This window comes from Adiantum capillus-veneris, chromosome 16, assembly GCF_014529385.1.
Source record: "Adiantum capillus-veneris isolate H3 chromosome 16, ASM1452938v2, whole genome shotgun sequence".
NCBI classification, from domain to species: Eukaryota; Viridiplantae; Streptophyta; class Polypodiopsida; order Polypodiales; family Pteridaceae; genus Adiantum; species Adiantum capillus-veneris.
This window is the reverse complement of record NC_140946.1, coordinates 49384028-49408214: the sequence shown is the minus strand read 5'-3', so window position 1 is coordinate 49408214 and position 24187 is coordinate 49384028. Positions and strand designations below refer to the sequence as shown.

Here is a 24187-nt window from a genome sequence, read left to right as displayed (position 1 = left end):
TACCGAATGGATAGAGTTGTTAGGTACGTAAAATTCGTAGGTTTTTTTTTTTAAATGCCAAAAACCTACAATACGGTTTGCACTTGATAAAAAATTCATAAGTATCTCTCCAAGGATGTTAGTTCACTATTCTATAAACCAAGGTAGAGCTTTCATACGAGTTCCTGATCGTGCTTGCCCTCCTATATTCACCACCGCAATGACGTTCGTGTGTGCCCTACAAATGCAAGTTGTGTCGAAATGTCTACAAAACTAGGTGCTGGGATAAGGCTAAAGAAGGGCAAACCAAAAATTCCTACCAAAATAGGGTTTATTTCCACATATTACCCACAACACTGCGCCCAAACATTTATTATTAAAAAAAAAAAAAACCCCGTACACTACGAATCCATACGGTACGGTACCGTACGGTACGGACGTACCGTACTGTACAGGTCCGTGCGTACGTATGGATCCTACCTTGGGGGGGTACCTCACTGCATTGACCGAGACTACAAAAAAGGATATGTGTCATAGAAACGAAAGCGTGCACTTAAATACTTTAGAGTTAATTTAACTATTCCACGTAGGATTCCACATAGAATAATACTTAGAAACCAATGTAGAAAAAGAACATAGCACTAGGGACCAGAAGATAGGCTGGTCCCCCCCCCTTGAGAAGATTTTCTATTAATTCTGAACTTTTACAAACACGTGAACCGGAATATTTTGCGTTGTTTCTTGTCCCAGAGTCTATTCTGATGCATAAAAATGCATGTGTTCATGGCTGAAATTTGTCATACCTGTAGCGGAGAACAACTATTTCTGTTTCGTTTTGGAGTTTTCTTGGCGAGAGTGATCTCTACTGCTGCTTGATGACGTATGGTGTATCCGAATGGGAGCGCTTTGGTTGAAATCTACGACTCGAATTGGACAGAGTGCGGAAAAACTGAGCGGACAACCAATATTATGCTCGTCTGAGTACAACTATTCCCTGCGGAGACGCACACAAGCTTCTATGGCTGTCCGTCATCATTGCCGCGCACTTTGTAGCCCCTATACGACCTTCCAGAGAACTTGAGCTTGTAATGGCTGAAGAGAGGGAAAGAGGGCTGAACTGAGCGCTGAGAGAGGAAACTCTGGTTGTGTGTAAATAGCTGCAGAGGCTTGCAAATTGGTAGGGCTACCCTTCTTATTGCATAGCGTGGGATTTTCTGTGCTAGATGGTGCTGCATGTGGGGAGAGAGAGAGAGAGAGAGAGCTCTCAAAACTGCCCACGTTGGACGTTTCCCAAAAATTTCACGCTATAGTTTGAGTTTTTTTGATGTTTATCAAATTTGGCCGCGTTCAGATTGGCCCAACCACTCATTTCAAAAGGCTTTAAACCTTACACTTAAGAACGAGCGTTAAAACTCGTCTTTCTGATCGATTTGGAGCATAATTAGCTCTACTGTTTCCATGCCTCCTGACTCAATCTGTTTGGTTCCGTCGAGACGTATTTACATTGTGTCCGACCGCCCACTTTCTTGGGCGACCATCGTAAAATATGAAATCGTAACTTTTTTGAGCGAATTGGGGACAATCTTATTCATGTGCTTGTTTTGATCCGTCGAGCTACTATTCTACATATCATACTATTCGAACACGGATAAATCTCCAAATGGCACATTGCATCCTTGAAAATTTACTTGTTTATTTAAATTATTAATTGGTACCAATAAATTCATAAATCGGTTTTGTGTGCACAAAAATCATTTCATTTATCTGTAGCCTTAGCTAAAAGTATTACATCCCTTTGGCTTCTAAACAATTGTTCTCAACTGTAGGGCTTCAAGAAACTTATGCAGGATGTCTAGAAACTCTTTCAATTCTGATTGTGCCATCCACTGAGCATCTAGAGGGGAGTATTTCCTGAACTTTACTAAGTACTTACGATGAGTTCTTCCAGACTTTGGCTGGCACTCTTGACGATGTATAATCTTTTTTGGAAGAAGTATTTCTTCAATTTCATCTAGCTCAGGAGGATCTCCTGTAACTAGATCTGCAGGAGGTTCTCCAACAAAAGGTCGAAGAAGGCTCATGTTAAAAGCATTATGGATTTTCCAAGTTTGTGGAAGATCTAGTCTAAATGCAACTTCGTTTATTTGTTTTGTAATTGTGAATGGGCTATAATATCTGTTGGAAAGTTTTACAACTTTTCTTTCTCGTTGGCCTGTTTCTTAAGTCTGGCTTTGTCAAACTCGAGAAGAACAAATTGTCCTTCAACTACCTTGAGATCACGACTATGTCTATTTGTTGCTTTCTTATGCTTTTCTTGAGATCTAAGAATAGCGCGTTTCACTTGCGTGTGAGAAGGATTGGGGGAAGATGTGGTTTGCCGTAAATAACCTCGAAAGGAGCTTTTCCTATAGAGGAATGTACAATGTTATTATCGGCAAATTTTGCGAGAAGTAGATACTTCTCCCATTCTCGTTGGTTATTTGAGGCATGGCACTTTAAGACTGTAAAATTAGGGATTTCGCTTTGTCCATTTGTTTGAGGATGATAAGCTGAAGAAAATTTCAGCTTAATTTCTATGCTCGTAAAAAGTTCTCGCTACAAATTACTGGTCATTTGTGAATCGCGATCAGTGATAATCATTTTAGGCATACCACGATGCTTAAAAATTTGGGCCAAAAAGACCTTGGCCATGTGATTAGCTTTAATGGTCTTTCTTATTGGAATGAAGTGAGCTTGCTTACTGAATCTGTCTATAATAATCCAAATTCCATCATTTCCATTTGGAGTTCATGGCAAATCCATTATAAAATCCATGGCAATATTCTCCCAAGGTACCTAAGGTACCGGTAGGGGCTAAAGTAAGCGAGGAGTTTTATGGCGATCATACTTGGTCTTTGGAATGGTACACATTCTTTGATGTCCTCATCTATGTCAGCTCGTAGTGTCGGTTAATAAAAATATTTTTCTAGGGCCTGTGTTGTAGACATCATGCCTTTGTGTCTTGCCTAAAGAGAAGCATGTGCTTCATCCATCACCTTTGTTCTAAGTGGACGTGCCACACAAAGAGCCTGATGAAAATAAAGATATCCATCCTTAATAGAGTAGGGAAAAATTTCATTGTCAGTTTGTAGCTGTTGCCAAATTTCATTGAAGTCGGAGTTGTTAGGATACATCACGGGTAGAGATTGCAACTCCTGATGATGTATGCTCGTCATAGCATTTACTTGGGGCCGTCGAGAAAGAGCATTGGCAATTACATTCTTACTTCCAAAAGTGTGTACACTAGTAGTATTTGGAAGTGAAACATGGAGAGGGAATTGGCCATCTCATCCGTTTCTCAGACAACTTACGTTGAGAGAGAAAGTACCGAAGACTTTGATAGTTAATCATGATCATTAAGTCCGCTCCCAGAAGGCAGTGCTTCCAAATTGAGGGAGCAGAAATAACTACCATGAGTTCCTTCTCATAGATGGAAGCATGAAGCTTATAATCACAAAGTCGTCTACTTTCATAAGCTATTTCGTGTTCTTCTTGGCTAAGAATTGAGCCAGTGCAATCGCATGAAGCATCACATTGTATTTCAAATGGTTTTTGAAGATCAAGTACAATGAGGATTGGTCCATGGGTGAGAAGGCACTTAAGGTTTTCAAAAGCTTTCTTTTGTTTAGCCCCCACATACAAAGGATATCTTTTTCTTCGTGAGATCATAGAGAGGTGGAGCGACATGTGCGAATAAATCGTATGTATAAAGAACAGAGTCCAAGGAAACTCCGGACATCATGAATCGAAACAAGCTGTGGCCAATCTGAAATAGCTTGAATCTTGCGGGGTCCACGCGTACTTGATTATGGGAGACTATGTGTCCCAGATAGTGAAATCTCTGTTAAGAAAAATTCACTCTTCTTATCATTAACTTGAAGTTTATGCTGCTACAATTCTTTGAACACAATCCGCAAGTGTTGTTTATGCTCTTTCTCTGTGTGAGAGAAGACCAGAATGACACCAAAGAAAGTTCTTGTGAATTGTCAATGAGGACGAAAGATTCGATTCATCATTCGATTGAAAGTTGCTGGAGCATTAGTACGGCCGAAAGGCATTCCTAAAAACTCGTACAATCGGTTGTATATAAGCAGTATGTCTGTGGAGCAATACGAATATGATGATAGCTGCTCTTGAGGTCTATGCGGTTGAAAATTTGTGCCCCTTGTAGCTTGTTTAATATATCATCGAGTCAAGGAATCGGAAATCTATTTTTGACCGTAATCTTGTTTAGAGGACGATAATCGATGCACATTCGAAAAGTGTCGTCTTTTTTCGGAATAAGCAAAAGTGGTGAACAAGAAGGAGAAGTATTAGGTCGAACAAGACCCTTCTCCAAAAGCTCATTTACTTGTTTAAGAATTTCTTCTTGTTGTAATAGACTAACTATATAAGGTGGCTGATTTTGGGGTGAACTGTCTGGAATTAGATTGATTCGATGATCTTCCAGTCTTTCAGGAGGTAATTCATCTGGAGAGTGTTAGTAAATCAATTTTGATATTGATTAAGAAAAGTTAGGTGATCTTTATCCAATTTTGACAAAACATTTTTACCACTCATCTCTCTCTCTCTCTCTCTCTCTCTCTCTTTGACAAAAATCAAGTAGCAGAAAGACATTTCTTTATTTCTCTTTTAATAGTGATGTGACTGACCATGGGTATAGCCAATGACTAGCACTTGCATCTACATCATACTATTGCCCTTTGAAAGAAAAGGAGAGTTTCTTATTTACATAATCTGGGATAGGATGAATTTTGTAATACCAAGGTATTCCTAAAATTACATCACATTCTCGTATTGGAGTAGCTAGGAAAGACTCGATTAGATTACTTTCCGATCTTTAGATTCAAATGCCCTTGAGGCTTGCACATGAGTGGTCAAACCCTCGAAGGCTAAACGAGAACTAATTGGAGTTACCAACCTCTCGGGAGTGAGACCGAGAGATTTTGAGGTGTCCAGCGAGATGAAGTTGTCCGTTGAGAGCCTGGATGAAACTGGATCAAGACTCTCTGCCCATTCAAATTGCCCCACCTCTTGAGGAGCTGTCTTTTTCCTTTCTCCTTCCTTGTGGTGTACGTCAGGTACTAAATTTGAGGCAGGGGCCGGAGACTCTTTCTTTAGATGTGGGCAATCTGGTTTTTGTGGCCTTTCTCACCACAAAAGAAACATTTTTACTCTTCCATGTAGGTCTTCAATTGAGAGGGAGTCAAGTACTGGCTTTGCTTAGCTCCCTCTGCCTTCTGTTCTTGGCCTTTGGGCTGATCTGATTCATGCTGATGGAAAGTTTCCACTCCAGGATCCCTTTGGGTTTGTACTCGAGCCCTAGTCTACGGTATTTCCTGAGTTGGCTCTGGGGATTTTGAGGTGGCTCCTCCACCATCTTTGCTTTCCCTTTCTTTAGGCTCTTAATCACTTGTTGCTTCTGGTTGAGCAAGAAGGCTTGTAGTTCTGCCATCTGCTTCATGAGGCGCTCAATCTCTTCTAGTTGTACTGCCATGACGGGTATGTTTCTGCCAAGAATCGTCTCTTCTTAGGAAAGGAATAGAGAGGACCTTGCTCTGATACCGTTGCCACAGAAACGGAAGTGTGCACTTGAATACTTTAGAGTTAATTTAACTATTCCACAGATGATTCCGCACAGGATAATACTGAAAAAATAAAGCAGAAATAGAACACAACACTAGGGATGAGCGAATGCTCCCCCCCTTCTGAGAAGATTTTCTGAACTTTTACAAACACGTGAACCGGAATAGTTTGCATTGTTTCTTGTCCCAGAGTCTATTCTGATGCATAAAAATGCATGTGTTCATGAGCCGATTGGCTGAAATTTGTCATAGCTGTAGCCAAGAATGGCTATTTCTGTTTTGTTGTGGAGTAGTTGAATTATACCTTCACGAAAAATTGTTTTCATACCCGTTTGAAAAAATTGATATCATACTAGGCCAAACTTAACAATAAAAAATTCAAAGTAATGGGGTTGATGCGGGCATTAATAATTGAAATTTATAGTAGTTTCAAAACTTAGGTAAGGTAGGAAAAGTTTCATATTTTTATGGTGCTATGAGTGCTTTATTTCTGGTCTTGCTAAACCTGGCTAGTTGTCTGTTTAAATGACTTTATATTCAATTCTTGTGTGCTCATTGTTTCAATTTTCTTTGTGGGCGATTGCCAGTTGGTTTGTTTTGCTTTACTTCCTGAGAACTACTCTGGTTGCATCTCGGGTCTACATTAGTTTTCGCTGCCAATCTAGAGTCTCCAGGTGTAAATCGTTGTGCTTTTTGGTTTGACTCTGACCTTGTTTGGTACCAGGGGCGATAGCAGCAACCTTATTGTGCATATAGGTGGTCATCACCCTGTTTTTGACAACCTTGAATTAACTGTCAGACAAGTCCCAGTATTGATGAAAGGATTCTTCACGCCTTTCCACAGCAATAGTTCGAGTTTTCAGAATGCTACTTTCCAACCTTAACACTTTTGAAGTGATTATGACTATTGCAGTCTTCTATTTCAAGGGCTGAACTTCTAGGTTTGCACAAGGCTTGGCAAGACAACACAATAATTGCAGCGATGGGCCATGAAAATCACACTGTCATGTCACCAGCACATAGGAGAAATCAAAATCCGGTCTCCCCATCATCTTCTTTTTTCAGAAGGTCATCAACCTTCCCGCGGGAGGAGCCTGACCTGTCTTGGGTGGCTTTGTTCAGACGGCACAGATTTCTTCTGCTCACCCTTGCCTTGTTGATGTTTCTATGTACAGTCTATTTGTATTTTGCAATTAAACTTGGGGCAGACAATTGTTCGGGCCTGATCGGGAAGGATGAAGCCCTCTGCCGTTTGAAGAAGTCCAAGGTTAAAACATCTCATGGTCATAAGTCCAGAAGAATGCTCCTAAAGGTCCGAGAATCAACATTTGAGCCAGTGATTCAAAACTATGTGGAAGACCCAACGGTGAGGATCTGGAGTTCTTTCTCCGTGAACAAAGGCATATGAAAATGGAGTTTCTGCTATACTAGACCAGAACTTTGAGGGGATTATGTCTTCTGCAAAGCTAACTTGTTATTTTGGCAGTCTCTAAACTTAACTTTCCTGTCTTCTCATCAGCACACAGATTCGACCCCCTTGATGAAACTTTTACTTGATGACAATACAATTGAAAGAGTTCTTATTTTCGGCTGCACAGGAAATAACTTAACTCGGTACCCTTCCTCTTGGTCCCCAATCTCCTTACCAGGTTTAGGGTGTAAGGTATGTGAGGGGCTTATACTCTTTTTCTTGATTTTTGAACTACCTGTTTGCTTGGACATTTGACAAAAAGTAATAGCAAGAGTTGGGATGCTAGCTTGCCTAACCTGAAAATAGGGTGAATGATAGAGCTAGATCGTCTAGGGAACTCTTGCATGGGCTGCTTTATTATTGGCTGTGACAGTTGTTGCCGCTTTCCCTCATCTTCTTTGTTGGATGGACATGGACACGGTTCCTTGATGCAGATTTTATTTGCCAGTATCATCGTGGGATGGCCACTTGCAGTGCAGAGATTGAGGATGCTATTCCTGCTGACTAACGCCTCTTCTGGTAGGGAGAGATACAGCTGCCTGGTTGGATTTTTTGGGTGAAGATGCAAATCTTCTGTGGCACGCTGTGGCAATATGCTGTGTGGGGCAGTTTCAGATGTTGCCCTTGATATTTGTTGCCATTCTCACAAACTTTGATGGGAACACTACTGGATGGTAGCCCATTTGGGTGGTTAATTCTATGGGCAAACGGTGATGTGTCGACCTGCTGTTCCTTATGGCAGTTGCCGACATTCGAGGCTGTGCATGTGGGAGGGTCTCCCTTTGATGTGATTGGGTAACCTGTGGTGGCGAGCACTACACCTGTTAAAAGTAGTGATCCGCCTCTGTATGCATCCTCTATACGTAGGTCCTCTGCTCCTGAGGGTAGTCTTTCTATGTCTACGGATCTCCGTCAAGAAGAGACCTAGGCACCTTTGATCATAGTAATCCATGTTGCGGGATAAGGGGCCAAAGCCCTCTTTGATCTCATGTTATGCTGTGCAATAGCAGATTTAATGCTTCTTTGTCTCTGGCTCTCTTTGGCAAACCTGGCATAATCTCTCCTCTGGGGGTACACCTCTGTATCGGCTAGTCTCTCCCAACTGGTGAGATGAGGCACATCACTGACCATAATGCTTCTTTGTCTCTGTCTCTCTTTGGCAAACCTGGCATAATCTCCCCTCTGGGGGTACACCTCTGTATCGGCTAGTCTCTTCCAACTTGTGAGATGAGGCACATCACTGACCAATACCACATCTAATGCCATGAGATTGGTGGGTGTCCATACCTGGGGCATGAGATAAACCCATCATCTGTCATGCAGAGGTGGTCTCCATAAAAAGCCATCTTCTACCCCAACTTATGTGACGGAGACAGCCAAGCCTTCCTAGTATCCAGCTGAATGAGATCATGTCTGATAATCCTGCTGATCTTTGAATGTGAGGGTGAGGGATGGAGCATCCAGGGAATACTGAAAAGGGGGCAGCCATGTAGCTCAAACCAAGATGATATCTGTGCAAACCAACATGAAGTATCACCTTGACTGGCCGACTGTTGCAATGACTCAAGCGCTAGTCGTGCATATGTGTTGCGTGGAAGCTCCCATGTGCTATGAATAAAAAGACACTGATCTAGCAAGAGCCTCCACTACAATTGGTGGTGCGGTCATCTGAGATCTGACGATCTCATGTGGCATTGAGGCTTTCGCCTGGATGAGCCTAGGGTTCATGGATACAAGTGGTGTCTCCATGGATCTCCATCCATCATATGTACGTCCTGATCTACTATGTGGATGTAGGCTAGGTGCTACTCTAAGCAAGGACAATCTTGGTTACAAGGAGTTCCTCTTGCCTTGACCATTCTTGAAGCTCAAAAAGATTGAGGGGAGAAGAACCTTAACAATTGGAGTCATTTTAAAGGAGCAAAAGTTTTTCCCTAATCATCATCCTTGTCCTACTTCTAATCTTGACTCTCCTTTTAAATGAGCACATTGCCAAATGGGTCACCATGCTTTCCTAGGCCTTGAAAGGGGAGCAAAGAGCAAAAGTGTCATTGAAAAGGCATTTAGACAAGGGAATGCAGGTAGTTTCCCAGGTTTGCGTCTTGTGCACTCCTGGTCATGAGTCTCTTTAGCTATCACTTTTTCTGTTTGGTGCATTTTGTAAGACTTAGGAAAACATATGCTGTGGCAATTCTCTCAACAGGGTGAGTGGTTACTTGTCAAATCTGCTAGTGGTATGTTTCAAGGCTTGACTGATGGGCTTGCATTACACAAGATATGTCCAAAGTGCCATCAAGGGGTAGATTGAAGTTGTGTGCAATTATCTCGAAGAAATATATATCTAAATTAATTATTGGAAATAATTGGATCCATAAGTGACAGGGTGTTCTTGCTTGAGACATCCGAGTACAGATATTTCTAATGTGTCATTTAGAGGAATGACAAGCATAGTAATAGGGGATGCCCTTTTTCGGGCTTCCCGTCCCCACTTTTCCGTCCCCACTTGCCGTCCCGTCCTCTTTTTTACACTAAAAATCCATTTGAGCCCCGTTCCCCGTCCCCTGTTCCCCGTCCCGGAATGCGTCCCTTGTGACTATGATGACAAGAGCACTATGAACGGTAATATCTGTTAGGCCAACAAGAATGGATACCTTTGATGCGTCACAGTGGATGGGTGACAAAGAGAATCGAGAAAAAGTATTCGACCATTTGGAATAGACATCCATGATGCGCCATGGGATGGGTGACATAGAGCATCGCGAAGGAGTCGTTCCATAAGTTTGGTGAGTAAGGACTAAATGATGGGTATTCTTGATGCGTCACATGGTGAGCATCAGATAGAGAATATTCTGTAGTCCATAGTCAAAATAGGTTTCGAACTGACTTAGATTGTGCACAAGAAACGAGAGACAATTCTTGAGTGACGATGGGTCCTAAGAAGCTTAGATATAAAGTGCAGTTGCTTTCTGAAAAAGCGAGTTGTTTTCCGGGAAAGCAGATGCTTGGAGTCTATGTTGGCATGGCATTTGTGCATGAGATTGCAATCAAGGACGCGTGGGTTATGTTTGTGTAAGCATACTTTTCAACTTCTAAGTTTTACAAAGTTTTTGGTAGGTTGAGACCATTTTAAAATTGTCTAGCCACCCACTTAATATGTGGGCAGCCATCTGTAAATAAAGAGCCAAAATCTTGGCGCCCCCTCTTCTTGGCTATTTCTAGCAATAGGCGACCTCTCTCTCTCTCTCCTCTTTTTGGCGTGAGCAGCAAGCCAAGCTCCCTCTCTCTCTTGACGCCCTCCCTTCCTCTATCCTTGGCAGATACACCTCTCTTTTCCTGCCAGCCAGTAGCCACTATAAAAGCAGCCTAGAGCTGTAGTTTAGGCAGTTGCACCAGAAAAAGAAAGATGCCATAGACTCTTTCAGGCTGCTGCAGATTTGAGCCATGACGGTGATGTTGCCAACAAAACCTATGGCTGCCCTAAGTGTACCAAACATTGCCAGGACCAAGTAGATGAGTACCATCGCGAAGTACCTTCGAGAGATTGTTTCCATCGCGATAAGTTACTGATTTTCTCTGTTTTCAGCCCAATTACGTCGTAGACGGGGCTGATCTATGAGGAGCACGCTGTTCCGGTCTGTAGATCTGGAAGAGTCCTCTGCACAGAAATCTCTTCTGAGGAGTTGCTTTATGAGTCACGAGTCTTCCCAGGTGATGCTTTTCATGTTTAGATTGTATGATCTATGAGTGTTTTTTGGTAGGTATTCTCCCTTCGCACGAGGCAATAGGAGCAAAGGAAGGCAAGAGCCTTTGCAAGAGAAAAGCACTATGTGGAAAGAGAGCCAAATTAGCCCAAAGGGTACCCTAAGATTGGGAGTAGATCCGCAGATAAGAGAGGGCAGGGTTGTCCACGTCCGTCGAACGGAACGATCCGTCCGTTCCGTCCCGTCCCGTCCGGGTTCCGTCCGATAAAAAAAACGACCGTTGGCGGAATTTTTTGACCGTTTTCACACCGGTTTTGTAGCGCCTAGTGCTGGCAGTTTTTGAACGCTGAAACTTGAACGTTGGGGGCCTTGGAGCCTTGGCCCTTGGGGCATCATAAGCCAATGTGCCATACCCCCCCCCCCCCCCCCAAGTTCCAACATCCACACACACACAAAGCCACATGGACCATGGCCATGGCACATGGAATTTGAATTTTGAAGCATGCTCTCTCTTTAACCCTCTTCTCCCTCTCTCCTCAAAACCTATAAGGAGGTTGCCCACCCTCTCTTCTTCTCCATATATCCCTCAAGCTCTCTCATTCATCTCCTTCCCTACTCAAGCTCCCTCAAGCTCTCTCCATTCATCAAGGGCCAAGGCTTCAAGCTTTGGCACTCCATCAAGGCTTCAAGCTCCCTTCATCTCCTTCAAGCTCTCCATTATTCCTTCAAGCTCTCCATTGTTCCTTCAAGCTCTCTTCATCTCCTTCAAGCTCTCCATTATTCCTTAAGCTCCCTTCATCTCCATCCATCTCCTTCAAGCTCTCCATTACTCTAAAGTTCTCTCATCACTCCCCATCCCTCAAGCTCTCCATAATGCCGCCCGCTCTTCATGAAGCCTTCAACAAGCATTGCCGCTACTTTGAAAGGGTGAAGAACAAGCAAAATGTTTGCAAATGGTATTGCAAATATTGCCCGAAGACCATGACCTCAAGCTCCATCCGCCTTATCATCCACTTGACCAAGATGGGAGGGGAAGCGGGTCCTTGTCCGAATATCCCCGACGACATTCTCCAAGAGTGCAAAGCAAAGTATCTCCCCTTGAAGACACGCAAGGGGGTTGCAAAGGCATCGGAGGAGGTGGTTCCGCCTGACCATGATCTCTCCGATTCGGGAGAGGATGCTTCTCCATCAATGTCCGTTGCATCCGGCGCCGCTACCATGGCCTCCACCGAGGGTGGTAGCGTCTCAAAGAAGAGCAAGAAGTCATGGTGGGCGGCCTCCAAAGCAAGCTACTCTTGCACAAACGGTGGGTGGAACTTCCGGTCCATTGTCTTTCCTCAAAGAGAGGCAACGACAAGCGGAGATAGAGATTGCACGTACCATCATTGAGTGCAATCTCTCTTTTCATATTCTTCGCATGGATCGTTGGAAACACATGGTGAAGGCTATTGCCGCGGTTGGTCCATGTGAAGGGTGGACGGGAGTGTCATACCATGACATGCGCACCAAGAAGCTTGATGAAGAGAGGGCACGAATCGACAAGTCTCTTGACCCTGTGCGTGCCGGATGGGTAAAGTATGGTTGCTCTATTCTCACCGATGGATGGAGTGACCGCAAGAAGAGGGGAATCATTAATATCCTTGTCTCATGCCCTCTTTGCACCTACTTCTTGCAAGCGGTTGATGCGGGAGCAAGGGGGGAAAAGGTCACGGGTGCCTTCATTTACCGCCACATTCGTCAAGCCATAAAAGAGGTAAAATTTTTGATTCCACTCTCAAGTATCTACTATTTTCAATTTTGTCTTTTGCCTTGGCTCTTCTCACTTTCCCTTCTTTCTCCATATGTAGATCGGTCCAAGCAACGTCATTCAAGTAATCACCGACAATGCCTCCAATTGTGCTTCCATGGCCAAAAAGCTAGAGGCGGAGTATCCACACATAGTATGGACTCCATGTGCATCACATTGCATTGACCTCCTCTTGGAGAACATTGGCGACGTACCTTGGGTGAAGGACATTCTATCCCAAGCCCTCTCCATCGTCAACTTCATCAACAAAAAGGTGAGAGTACTTGCGATATATCGCACTTACTCCGGCTTGGAGTTGAAGAAGCCTTCCGCAACACGCTTTGCCGCTATGTGGCTCCTCCTTGAGTGCCTCTATGATGTGCAAACCAACTTGCAAAAGACAATGGTCTCGGATGAGTTCAAAGCATGGATTGAAGAAGAGACCCAATCATCCCAACAAGATGCAAAGGCCATACAATGGCTTTGCTTGAAGGAGGAGTTTTGGCAAGAGGTCAAGGGTCTTGTCATGGTGGTATTGCCATTGTATAAGGTGCTTCGGATGACCGACATGGAAGGGTCTACCATAGGTCTCCTTTACCACTTCATGGAGGAGGCTTACAAGGAGATTGAGAGATCCACCATTCTTGATGGAGCACCCGATGGTTCACGGTAAACATTTCACCTTATGATTTATGTACATTGTAAGTTGTCTTTTTCCATCTACGGTTCTACCCTTCCATGCTTGACTATCTTTCTCTCTCTCTTTGTAGTGATGTGTTGGAGGACTCTCCAAAGAGAGATGACATTCTCTTCCTTGTTAAAAAGCGGTGGGATTGGATGAGGCGACCAATCCATGGCTTTGCCGCCCTCTTGCATCCGGCTTTCAAAAAGCCATCCATCTTTGCGGATCAAGCACTTCAAGAGGAGCGCGACAAGTACCTTCCAAAGATACTCAATGAAGAACACCATGGAGAGTTTCTCCAAGAGCTCATCAACTATGGAGACCAAAGAGGCACGGCATTCGCTTCCTCGGTGTGTTGGAAGAGGGATTCGTTAGTGAAGCCTCTTTTTTGGTGGGAGTGTTTTGGCTATCAATTGCCTCACCTTCAAAGGGTGGCATTGAGGGTTCTTGGACAGGTATATCATATATATTAATAATTATACATAATACCATACCATAAATTATAAATTTATAATCTCAATCATGTCATCATTTGACATTCATCATTCATGTGACATAAGTCACCTCTCAATTCCCACAATTCAAATCTCATGCCTCTCTTCTATCATCTATGTGCTCTAGGATTGCTCATCGGGTGCATGTGAGCGGAATTGGTCGGCGTATTCTCTTATACACACCAAGATCCGCAACAAGCTTTTTACGAAGCAATTGGAGCGGCTTATCTATTGTCGCTCCAATTTACGCATGTTGAGGTCCATGCATGAGATGCCAATGGCTAGGCAGGTAATTGAGTTGGCTACATCATACTCTTTATTTATGCTTTCACATGTATGATGTATCATGTGCTCATATTTTTGGCATGCCAAATTGCTAACTCCATTAATCTTCTTGCATGTTGTAAATGACAAATAGGTGAATGTAGATGAATGCAAGCTCTCCATTGAGACTCTTAAGAGTCTCAACAAAGATCGCGATCCAAAGGAGGAGCAAATATTTCGAGACCTCTACTTGGAGTTGGAGGAGATTGATCGCTGTGTCTCTCGCACACGGTCCCGCAAGAAGGTGGTTGTGCGAGCTTTGGCAACTACAGGTAGAGGAGCTTCCACTTCGGTTGCTCGTGGGAGTGGAAGAGCGTCGGCACGGACACCCAGGACCTATGTGTGGCGAGGCTCGAGCACCGGATCTACTATGGCGGACACCACTTTGGAGAATGTGTCCATTTCTAGGTTTGCAGATCCTAGAGAGCCAGAGTTTGATGATGAGGGCAACATCCTTAGTGAGGGAGATTATGGTCTTGCATCTAGTGCATCTGATGCAAGTAGTATGAGGATGATGCAGCTACCTCTAGCTCAAGCTCGGACCACAACTCCATTGATGAGAGCGATATGAGCACTTAGAACTCTCTCTTTATGCTTTAAAGTTTGCACCCATGGGCCATGAGACTATGAGTTGTGTCACTACATTTTTGTACTACTTTTTGTCACTTGTATCTCTCGAGCCTCGACTCTCTACTTATGTAATGAATTATGAAATCAAATGCAATCATGATCATCTTTTTTCGAACATTGCCGTTTCCAATGTCCATGGCCAAATCTTTAATTTTCTTACTTGTAAGACATCTCCTTTAAGTTGTATGTACTTAATACTAAGTAGTTACTCATAATAGAGTAAAAGCTCTGAAAAATATATGATTTATTTTTTTGCATCGTATGTTACTTCAACGTACGTCTAATTTTTTTTAGTTCGATTAGTACCGCACGTCTTCGTACGTGTAACCATCGTGCGTGACCGTACGTGTTAACTATGAGAGAGGGGTAAACTCTTGAGTTGGTATCAGGGAGTAGAGATTCTTGAGGAGGGACTTCGTGTCTAAGAAAGGTAGATACTAAAATTTCTGCGGAGGAGGAATGTGGGTGTATAGTCGGAACAAAGTTATAGGGATGTCATGCCTTAAGACTGGATAGTGAGTTCTAGAGGTGAGAGCCTTGGTGCTCAAGGGTTCTGAGTAAAGAAGAGAGGTTCCTAGGATTAGGGTTTTGCCCTGAGATTAGGAAGTAGAGGCTTTCAAGTTCCATCCAGTCTGAGATCTAGAACGGACGTGAGAGTACGTCAGGTTCAAGTACGTGCATGACGACTTCTCTGTAGTAATAAAGATACTCTTTTGTGTGTGTGTGTGTGTGGGGGGGGGACCAGCCCATCGTTTGGTCCCCAGTATGTGTCGATCTTCTCTCTCTCTCTCTCTCTCTCTCTCTCTCTCTCGGGTTTGAACTCTCTCACTGTTTTTAGGGTTTCGTCACCACTTTTTTACTATTTTAGGGTTTCAAAATTGCTTTTGGCCTGTTTTGAGGGTTTTGTCACTATTTTTAGGGTTTCGAATATGTTTTTTTTGCTGCTTTTTAGGGTTTCGTCATTGTTTTTTCTGTTTATTAGTGTTTCGTCATTGTTTCTTGCTATTTTTTAGGGTTTTGTAATTGTTTTTTAAGGTTTTGCCATTGTTTTTGGTTGTTTTTTAAGGGTTTCAATTATGTATTTTACTGTTTTTAAGAGTTTCGAAGCTGAATTTCATTGTTTTTTAGGGTTTCACAGTCATTTCTTGTTGTTTTCTAGGGTTTCTTATATATTTTGGTTGTTTTAGAGTCTCTCTCTCTAGAAATGGAGACCAAGAGCAACTCACCCGTCTGCAAGTCTCCCTCGACGGTAACGAAGGCAACATTCATGGTCACGAACAAGAGAATAACATAGGTGAAAAAAGACATGAAAGAGTGGAAAGAAAAGGCCAACCTCATCCAAATGGTCTTCAACGAGGGCAAGCAATGGAAAAAGGAGAAAGAAGACTTTCAGGCAGAAGTCCAAGCGCTCCGGGAAGAAGTCTCAGCCCTCAAGCGAGAGCTTGCGGAAACTAGAGAGGCTTGGCATTTAATGTGAGAGTGTCGTCCTTCCAATCATAAAGAGGGTTATGCTCACGAAACCATCTAATGCCCAAAAGCATATCACATCCTGAGAGAGGAGACACGACAAATTTTCTACGGAAAGCAGCTTGTTGAACTGTAAACAACACATCACGGCACTCTTACGTGATGAGAGAGTCCATACCGGGAGCGAAGCCAGACACCTTGAGAGGAGATTTCTGACTAACCTTTAGGCGGGCTCTCTCTACAAGAGAGACACTAATCACATCATGCATACTGCCTTGATCAAACAATGTGATAAAACGTTGACCCTTTACATGATCATAACACTTCATGAGAGACTCATCAATGTGTGTGTCAGAGACATGAGAAGATTCAATTTGGTTCATTAAAGTGCTTGTGGTTGCTGTGGGTGCCTTAGGTTCTTTAGGTGGGGCTGTCTTAGGACAAGCCTTCTTAATGTGACCCTTGACGTGACATTGATAACATCTACCTTCCTTAGCATAAATCACTTGTTCTTTAGCCGTTATGTATCCTCCTATAATTCCTTGTGCGGCTTTTTCATCCGGGGTTAGCTTAGATTTTGCAGGTGCTTTAGCTTTACCCTTAGATTTATTTTGAGAGTTCTTTTCAGAAGGATTAGAGGAAGATGGGCTAGAAGAGTTACCATTCTTACCATTCTTACAGTTCTGAGGGTTCTGAGACGTACTCTGAGAAGTCTTGTTTTCCTTAGGCTTTCCCTTATTGTGCTTCTTTTCTTGTGCGAGAGCAATCGCTACTGCCTTGTTGAGATCGATTGGATCAAGTACTTCGACATCAAACTTGATATACTCGTCCAATCCATAAAGGAACGCCTCCTTGTGTTCAACATCTGATTTGCGTAATTGGGTGCCGGGCTGCAAAACACGATTAGAGAAAGACATAACGGGCATACCATTTTGCTTGAGACCGCGCCAATCGTCTTTCAACCGTGCTAGGTACTGTGGGGGCATAAACCGCGCCTTGAGCTTGTCTTGGAAGTCGACCCAATTGAAGGAAGGGGGCGTGCCTTCTTCGGCTTGCTCTAGGTGCGCAGTCAATTGTGCCTGTTGCCATGCGTGGTACCAATTAATGGCATCCCCGGCAAGGTACATAGCTACCGTCAAAACCTTGCTATTTTCTGTCTTCTTAGTTGTCGCAAAGTAAGCATTAAATTGATGCAACCAAGAATGAATAATAGTAGCATCCATCTTACCGTTATACTTACTGAAAGTCAACTTCTCGGTGACGGGGTTGTTGGAGTCCGAATCTCGGCTTGCGCCACTTGAGGAACCACCAACATTTTTGGCTAGCTCGGGTTTCGAGGTGATAACCTGTCGGACCAACTCTTGCACGCGTTGGTCTCTGTGTGCCTCACGCTCTGCCTGCAAAGCCGCTCGTCTCTCTTCGGCCGCCTCTTTTCTTGCTTCGGCCGCCAAGCGCTTGCTCACGCTCACGCTCAATATGTGCCTGTCTTTCTTCGGCCGCCTCTTTTCTTGCTTCGGCCGCCAAGCGCGCTTGCTCACGCTCACGCTCAATAGCTGCCTTTCTTTCTGCTTTTCTTTCTTTTCGTTCCTCGGCCGCCAAGCACGCTTGCTCACGCTCGTGATCCAAGGATGCCTGTCTTTTTTGGCAGTCCCGTTCCATGGAGTCCTGTCTTTCTTGGCGCTCATGCTCCAAGGTCTCGCGTTGCGCTTCTTGGTGTAACATCATGTCCATCATCGATTTGACCTAGGACTTGTGCAATCCTTGGCGTAGATGGGGAAGGGGGAGGGTCAGAAAAACCTCCTTATGGGGAAAATTCTTCTTCGCCACTGCCATGCTCATCACCTCCATGCGAAGTATCCATTGCGCTTCGCGTAATCACCATACACTGAAGTCTTGGGTTCTTAAGTTCACGACGAACTTGGGTTCTTGAGTCTTGAGGGTCTTGAGGCTCTTCTTTCGCTTGCAATCTGTGTTAGAGAAGGATCTTCTCTTTCCCGCGGGCGCACCCCTTGGCGGCGTTGCGCTCACACTAAGGTTGCTTTTTCCCACTCACGTTGATTGGCCTGCCGCTAAGTGCACGGTCCGCTCTCAATGAGTGAAAAGAGAGACAAGGGGAGGCTGGACAAGCCCTTCTTTCTTGGGTTTTCTGTCACTCTTCAAAAACACGATTAGGAATCGACGCGCTCAAGAGGACTTGGGTTACGTGCAACTGCAACAAGCCAAAAAAATTATGTGGTTCTTTCCTTGAGTGATACAGAACACTACCAAAGCTCTGATACCAATGTAAGGTGCAACGGAAGTGAATGTTGAACTTTGCTCAAGATGAGTGCTCCGAACCGTGCTCCGAACTGTGCTCAAGGTTCCTTTTACTTACGGAAGGGAGAGCCTTCCGTTCCTTTTGTGAGAGAGTGCAAGTGATCACAAACAAAGTGGGTAAACACTGTGAATGAAGGTGCTGAGATTGAGAGACAGAGAGAAGAATACGACACGAGACAAGTTGTCAAACCCTCCTCCAAGGGCCCCTCTCTTGATGGCGAGAGAAGTCTATGCTATTGATTGCACAAATCTGGTACAGGATGCTGATGCGAGTTCATGAGGCTATGATGCACTGTGAATCTAGGTTGGAGACGACGGCGACGACGAGAGTGGCGACGATGACGGTTGGCTGAAAATGCTATCTGTTGGCTGTTCTTTGTTTGCTGAAAATGCTGGATCTGTTGCTGTCTATGCTGCTGAAAGCGCTGAATTTCAGGCTGTCCAAAAACGCCAGGGCAGGCTGCAAAAACGCTGGTTTGCTGCCTTGAAAACTGTTGATCAAGGGGCTGCTTTGCGATAGAAATGGCTGCTGAAAACGCTGGCTTTTATCTGATGGAAAAACGTGAGGTCTTCAAGAGTTCTTGCTTGAGAACCTGCTAGGGGTGCCTGCTGCATGTCACTGCCTGTGCACTTCCTTCTTCTTCTGCCAGAATCCACTAGCACTTGGTTTTCTTTTATACAAGCTGAGTCAAATTGCCCTACCCAGTTCCCAACAAAAGTCATTTAAAATAATAAGTGAAAAATGACTAAAAGAGGGAAAATAGGTTTTCTGCACTGTAAAATGCTCCTGATGGAATGTGATGGTAATGTTGATGATCATGCTGTGTGCAACCAGAGGATATGCATCTACTCGAAGTGCTTGGTCATGCACGGTCTGCAAACAGACTCACAAAAGTGCCATAACACTTCCTAACCTGGTCATGAAGTAGCTTGTCCACATGCACATAGGGTTAGATGTGCACGTGACAAATCCTTTGCTTCTTTTCCTTGCGTTAGTGATTCCTTTTAGCTGGAATGATGGTTCCTTTTACTTTTCCTTGAAGAGAGGGAATGCGAGAGAGAGGTAGAGATGTGTAGAGGGAGAGTGAGAGAAAGAGAAGAGGAGAATGACACCCGGTGGGGTCGCAACCAACCTCTCAAGGGCCCCTCACACCGTTGCCGATGTGATATTTGCTTTAGATTGCATAAATGGAATGTACACACATGCAATACCTCAATTGCAGACTCTATTGACTCGAATGATGACTGTCGCCGCGGTAACTCCTCAATACGAGACACCTTTGGGGGGCTGATTTGATGCACCTTTGGATCCTTCTCGATGTGGGATTGCGGATGTGGCCACCAAGGGTAGATCTGGGGCTGATTTGGACTCCCGATGTGAGAGGAATGAAGGGCTGAAAACGGAGACCTCGACGACGCCGATGGTGGACAGCAATGGAGCACTTGATGCCTGCGAGGGAATGGCCGAGGGGAGGCTTGATGGGCTGTTGAAATACCGGACCGCAACGGGAAACACACGAAGCTAGATTGAGGCCGCTTTCCGGTGAGGGAGATGGGCTGAAATCTGAAAACGCTGGCTGATCTGCTGGGAAGTGTTGCGCTAGAGCTGAAAATAAAAAAATGATGGTAGATCTGGCTGGTCTCTGTGTAGGCGCTAGGGCTGAAAACCAAAAACGCTGGCAGATTTGGTTGAAAACGCTAGGGGCTGAGTTTTGCAAAACGCTAAGGCTGGTTCTGCAAACCGTTGGCTGGACTTGTAATGCTATTTGCAACTTGCTTCAATGAGGGGTCTACTGCTTCCTTTATAGGTGAGGAATGGGGCTAATAAATCTGCTAAGGGCTCTAGGTAGGGCACATCCGCCCACGCGGGAATCCGATCGACGCGGGGAATGGCTTGTTGGATTCCTCTAACCTAAAACTACATTCACGTTGATGGATTCTAGATTTTCCTTGGCCAATGCATCCGAGAGCAAGATAATCCCATGGTCAACCACTTCCATAATGATTGTGCAAATGTTAAAGCCGTTTCGAGCCATATATTAGTGGAAGCTTCAGGAGTTGAGTTCATCGGACTCAATTGATGCACTTGGTGGGCGTCTATGTCGACAAAGCCTTAGAGTATGAAGGATTGAGCATTATGAGCAATCTTTATACAAGGCCTCAATGGGGAGAGTCTACCTCGATATCACAATCCATCGTCTGTGTCCATCGATTGTCTTGCAGAGTTGACTTAGAGAGTGGGGTTATTTAGGTTATGCTAAGCTAGAACTATATTGGTATGCTTATGGGCAGTGGCACTCCCTGCGGTGGAGTAAGTTAAGTGAGTTGGGGTCTGGCTAAAAGCAGTTCGAGATTTCTGGTGGGAACCACACCCTGTTGAAATTATTCATAGCAAAATGAAAAGCTTTTTAAGTCGCCTGCAATGATTGGGGACGTGGGCTGCATGTGAAGAGCCGCCATGGAGGAGGGGTGCCAAAGAGTAGAAGAAAGGGAATGTAGTGAGCATGGACCGCCTGTCACAAAAACTGCTGACGTGTCAAAGCCCTGAAGAATGGAGACATCTTGCAAATCCCGGCCGAGGGGGCTAAACCCTAAGAAGAACAAGAAACAGAAGAAGTCCTACCAACTTACTGTCTGATGGGGCCCCAAGTGACTTAAAGGATTAAAATACAACAGGACCCGCACACATGCGTAGGAGTTGATGACGTAGCAGTTTTCGGATTTTACGATGACAGTGATGACGTGGCAAATTTTCGTAAAACGTGCTGACAATGTTCACGTGGCAGTTGAATGGAATTCCGTGATTTATGCTGGTAGCTTTTTGGCCATTCTTTTGGACCAGAAGCTTTTGAGTTTGAAGGCTTTTCTTGTAAACTGCTTTTCATAGGCCAAGGGCCTTTAAATATGTGCAAAGGGCTCATTCTCTGACATGCTTCCTGGAGAAGGTGCAGAGTTTGGCGTATCGGCTTGTACTGAGTTGATGCAATATAAAGAAATACCGAAAGGGGCGCCAAGGTTTGGGGCCAATACTCTTTGGGGTGGAATTCCGCCACTTCGTGTTGTGTGTCGTCTCTCGCTCTCTCAGTTCAGTTGTTATTGAAGTGCTAAAAGTCTGTTCAGTGTGTTCTTTTCTATTGGCATGTGGTGCTCGTCTTGTGACACTGGTATCAGAGTATCAGGTGTGTGCTTTTCTGAAAGCATAACTGTCATACAAAAGAGCAGACATTGCTATTGGAATTTGACTTGGAAGTATCTTTCGGCCCCGACCCCGGACTTATTAGCCACTCCCACCCTTACTTCATCGCGCATCCGGCGTGCTCCCGTCTTCACCGCTCATGTCTTAAAGGGCATAAGCCATAAAGATCACTTGCAAGAGAAGGATCCAAGATTTGTTTCGAGTTACTGTTTTTCTCAAAAGCAGTGCCATGCAGCTGTTGATCTCTATAGCTACCAAGACGCACACTCCAAGGACTTGGCAAGCTTTCAAGAAAAATTTTGCCCGAAGTTATATGGTTTTTGACATCTTCCTTTGGAGTGCAACTTTTGGCAGAGTGGGGTATCCTGAAATGCTTGCCATGGAAACCCTAGCAGATTTTAACTTGAAATTGCTCGATATCTCTCAGTAGATGTCTCTTCACGAGCAAATGACCTTGGAGGTCCAGTGCGATTGCTATCTTCGGACTACCATCGCCACCAAAAAAAACACTGTCTGTCCAAGAGCCGACGGACCATGCTGTGCTCGGCTACGACCTTATGGAATGAACCTAACCCTAATTTTTGGTGTAGGTTTCAGGATGGAAAGCCAATCGACTTTTCGAGCTCGATTGATGTCGAGATTGCTTTTTTAAGTTTGAAATCTATTTGAGAACTTGTTTGGTGATCTTGTTGGAATTTGTTTGAAATGGATGGTATCTATTTTGAACCTGTTTTGGTGCCGATTTGAAATGTTTGACTCTGGTTTTATACTGGTTTCATTGATTGGTTATTTTCCTCGCGGGTGGAGAAGTGCCGATGCCTGGGGAGCGTTTCGTTGTTTGCTGAAAACCTCCGAACGACGCAGGCTGATGCCTGGGGAGCGCCTGGTTGTAAAATAATTGTTGTTGTGACTCCCGGCCCGGACCTGGATGGTTATGTGGGAGGAGTATTAAGAAGTCTGAGCAGTGGTTACTCTCAGCACCTCCAAGCGACGCAGACTCGGGTCTGGGGGACGTTTGGTTGTAAAAGGCCTCTATATCTCCCGGCCCAGACCTTTTTTAGGTTACGAGGGAGGAGTGATGAGGGAGTCGTTGAATATCCCCCGGCCTGGACCTTCTTAGGTTATGCGGGAAGAGCGTTCATCGGTGACTTTATATTTCTTTGTCTTGTAACATGCATATGTGAGCATTTGTGTTGCATTGTGATGTGCCAACCACTGAATATGTCTAATTGGATGAGATTTCTTGGGTATGTAATTTTAGTACATCAAGACACCCGTGGAAGATCAGTGCGGTTTGGGTGTGATGGCTAATTTTGCTACGTCGGACTATCAGGAGTTCCGATCTGGACGAAAGGAGAAGCCAACTCCTTAACAAAAAGAATAGCAAACTGATTGTCCCTCGAAATTTTTTGAGCTAACTTGAGTTGTTTTGCAGATATGCTGTAATCGTGGACGATTAATCTCTTTCAAGAAGGGGGGATGTCACAAATTGTTGACGTGTCAAAGCCCTAAAGAATGGAGACAACTTGCAAGTCCCGGCCGAGGGGCCTAAACCCTAAGAAGAACAAGAAACAAAAGAAGAAGTCCTACCAACTTATGGGGACCTTGTCCGATGGGGCCCCAAGTGACATAAAGGATTAAAATAAAGCATGACATGCGTAGCAGCTCATGACTTGGCAGTTTTCGGATTTTTCGCTGAGAGTGCTGATGTGGCAGATTTCTGCAAAACGCGGTGACAATGGTGACGTGGCAGTTGTACAAAATTCCGTGATTTACGCTTGCAGCTTTTTGGCATTGCTCTTGGACGAGAAGCTTTTGAGTTTGAAGGCTTTTCATGTAAATTGCTTTTCATAGGCCAAGGGCCTTTAAATATGTGCAAAGGGCTCATTCTTTGGCATGCTTCTTGGAGAAGGTGCAGAGTCTGGAGTACCGGCTGGTACTGAGTTGATGGAATATAAAGAAATACCGAAAGGGGCGCCAAGGTTTGGGGCCAATACTCTCTAGGGTGGAATTTCGCCACTCCGTGTCACGTGTTGTCTCTCTCTTTCAGTTCAGTTGTTATTGAAGTGTTAAAAGTTTGTTCAGTCTGTTCTTTTCTATTGGCATGTGGTGCCCGTCTTGTGACACCGCCATGCTGGAAGGGTCTGGAGGCCACCAAGCTAGATCGTTGCAAAAATCTTTGGCTACCTCTTGACCCCTTTCTAGAATCAACGGCCCCCTCTTTCTCTTTCTGCTCCCGAGAGCGCCAAGCAGCGGGAGCTTTGCAGCGTGCTCACAAGAGAGCCATATTGGGCACAAGGCCGCCAATTTCAGAGAAGTGGTGGGCTCGGAGAGCGTACAAAAGGCAAGTTGTAGAGGGGGCTAGGAACAGATTAGAGGGATAGAGAATTTGAAATGGGAGCTCCCAAGCGCAGAGGGTGCCTTACAGAGGGCTTGAACGAAGGGTGGACTCTGAGAGCAGTGACAGAGAGGCCACAGGCTCAAAAGAAGGGGACACTGTAAAGAGAAGCTGAGAGA

General features: G+C 44.5%; 2 protein-coding genes across 3 annotated transcripts in view; both read left to right on the top strand.

Annotated features, from left to right (window-relative positions):
- The first annotated feature begins 6442 nt into the window (after window positions 1-6442).
- The window catches only part of LOC147439017 (uncharacterized), a 34562-nt gene continuing 16817 nt past the window's right edge, over window positions 6443-24187 (top strand). The window contains exons 1-2 of one of the 2 annotated variants that reach the window (XM_086484974.1): window positions 6443-6969; window positions 7123-7266. In XM_086484974.1, the coding sequence (XP_086341100.1) occupies window positions 6586-6969; window positions 7123-7266 (528 nt within the window). In that variant the 5' untranslated portion in view covers window positions 6443-6585. The remainder of the gene's footprint in view (window positions 6970-7122; window positions 7267-24187) is intronic. The other variant, XM_086484975.1, reaches the window with a different exon arrangement.
- Window positions 11817-14798, top strand: LOC147439018 (uncharacterized). Its single transcript, XM_086484973.1, has 4 exons — window positions 11817-12528; window positions 12623-13230; window positions 13332-13698; window positions 13865-14798. Exons 1-4 carry the CDS (start codon window positions 11929-11931, stop codon window positions 14075-14077), a joined length of 1788 nt encoding a protein of 595 aa, XP_086341099.1. The 5' UTR covers window positions 11817-11928; the 3' UTR covers window positions 14078-14798.

What these genes read in the sequence shown, in the direction of transcription:
- LOC147439018 (XM_086484973.1), top strand. Translation starts at nt 11,929, where the DNA reads ATGATCTCTCCGATTCGGGAGAGGATGCTTCTCCATCAATGTCCGTTG. An exon ending in GGAGCACCCGATGGTTCACG is followed by an intron (nt 13,231 to 13,331) that starts GTAAACATTTCA and finishes CTCTCTTTGTAG; the next exon opens with TGATGTGTTGGAGGACTCTC. An exon ending in CATTGAGGGTTCTTGGACAG is followed by an intron (nt 13,699 to 13,864) that starts GTATATCATATA and finishes TATGTGCTCTAG; the next exon opens with GATTGCTCATCGGGTGCATG.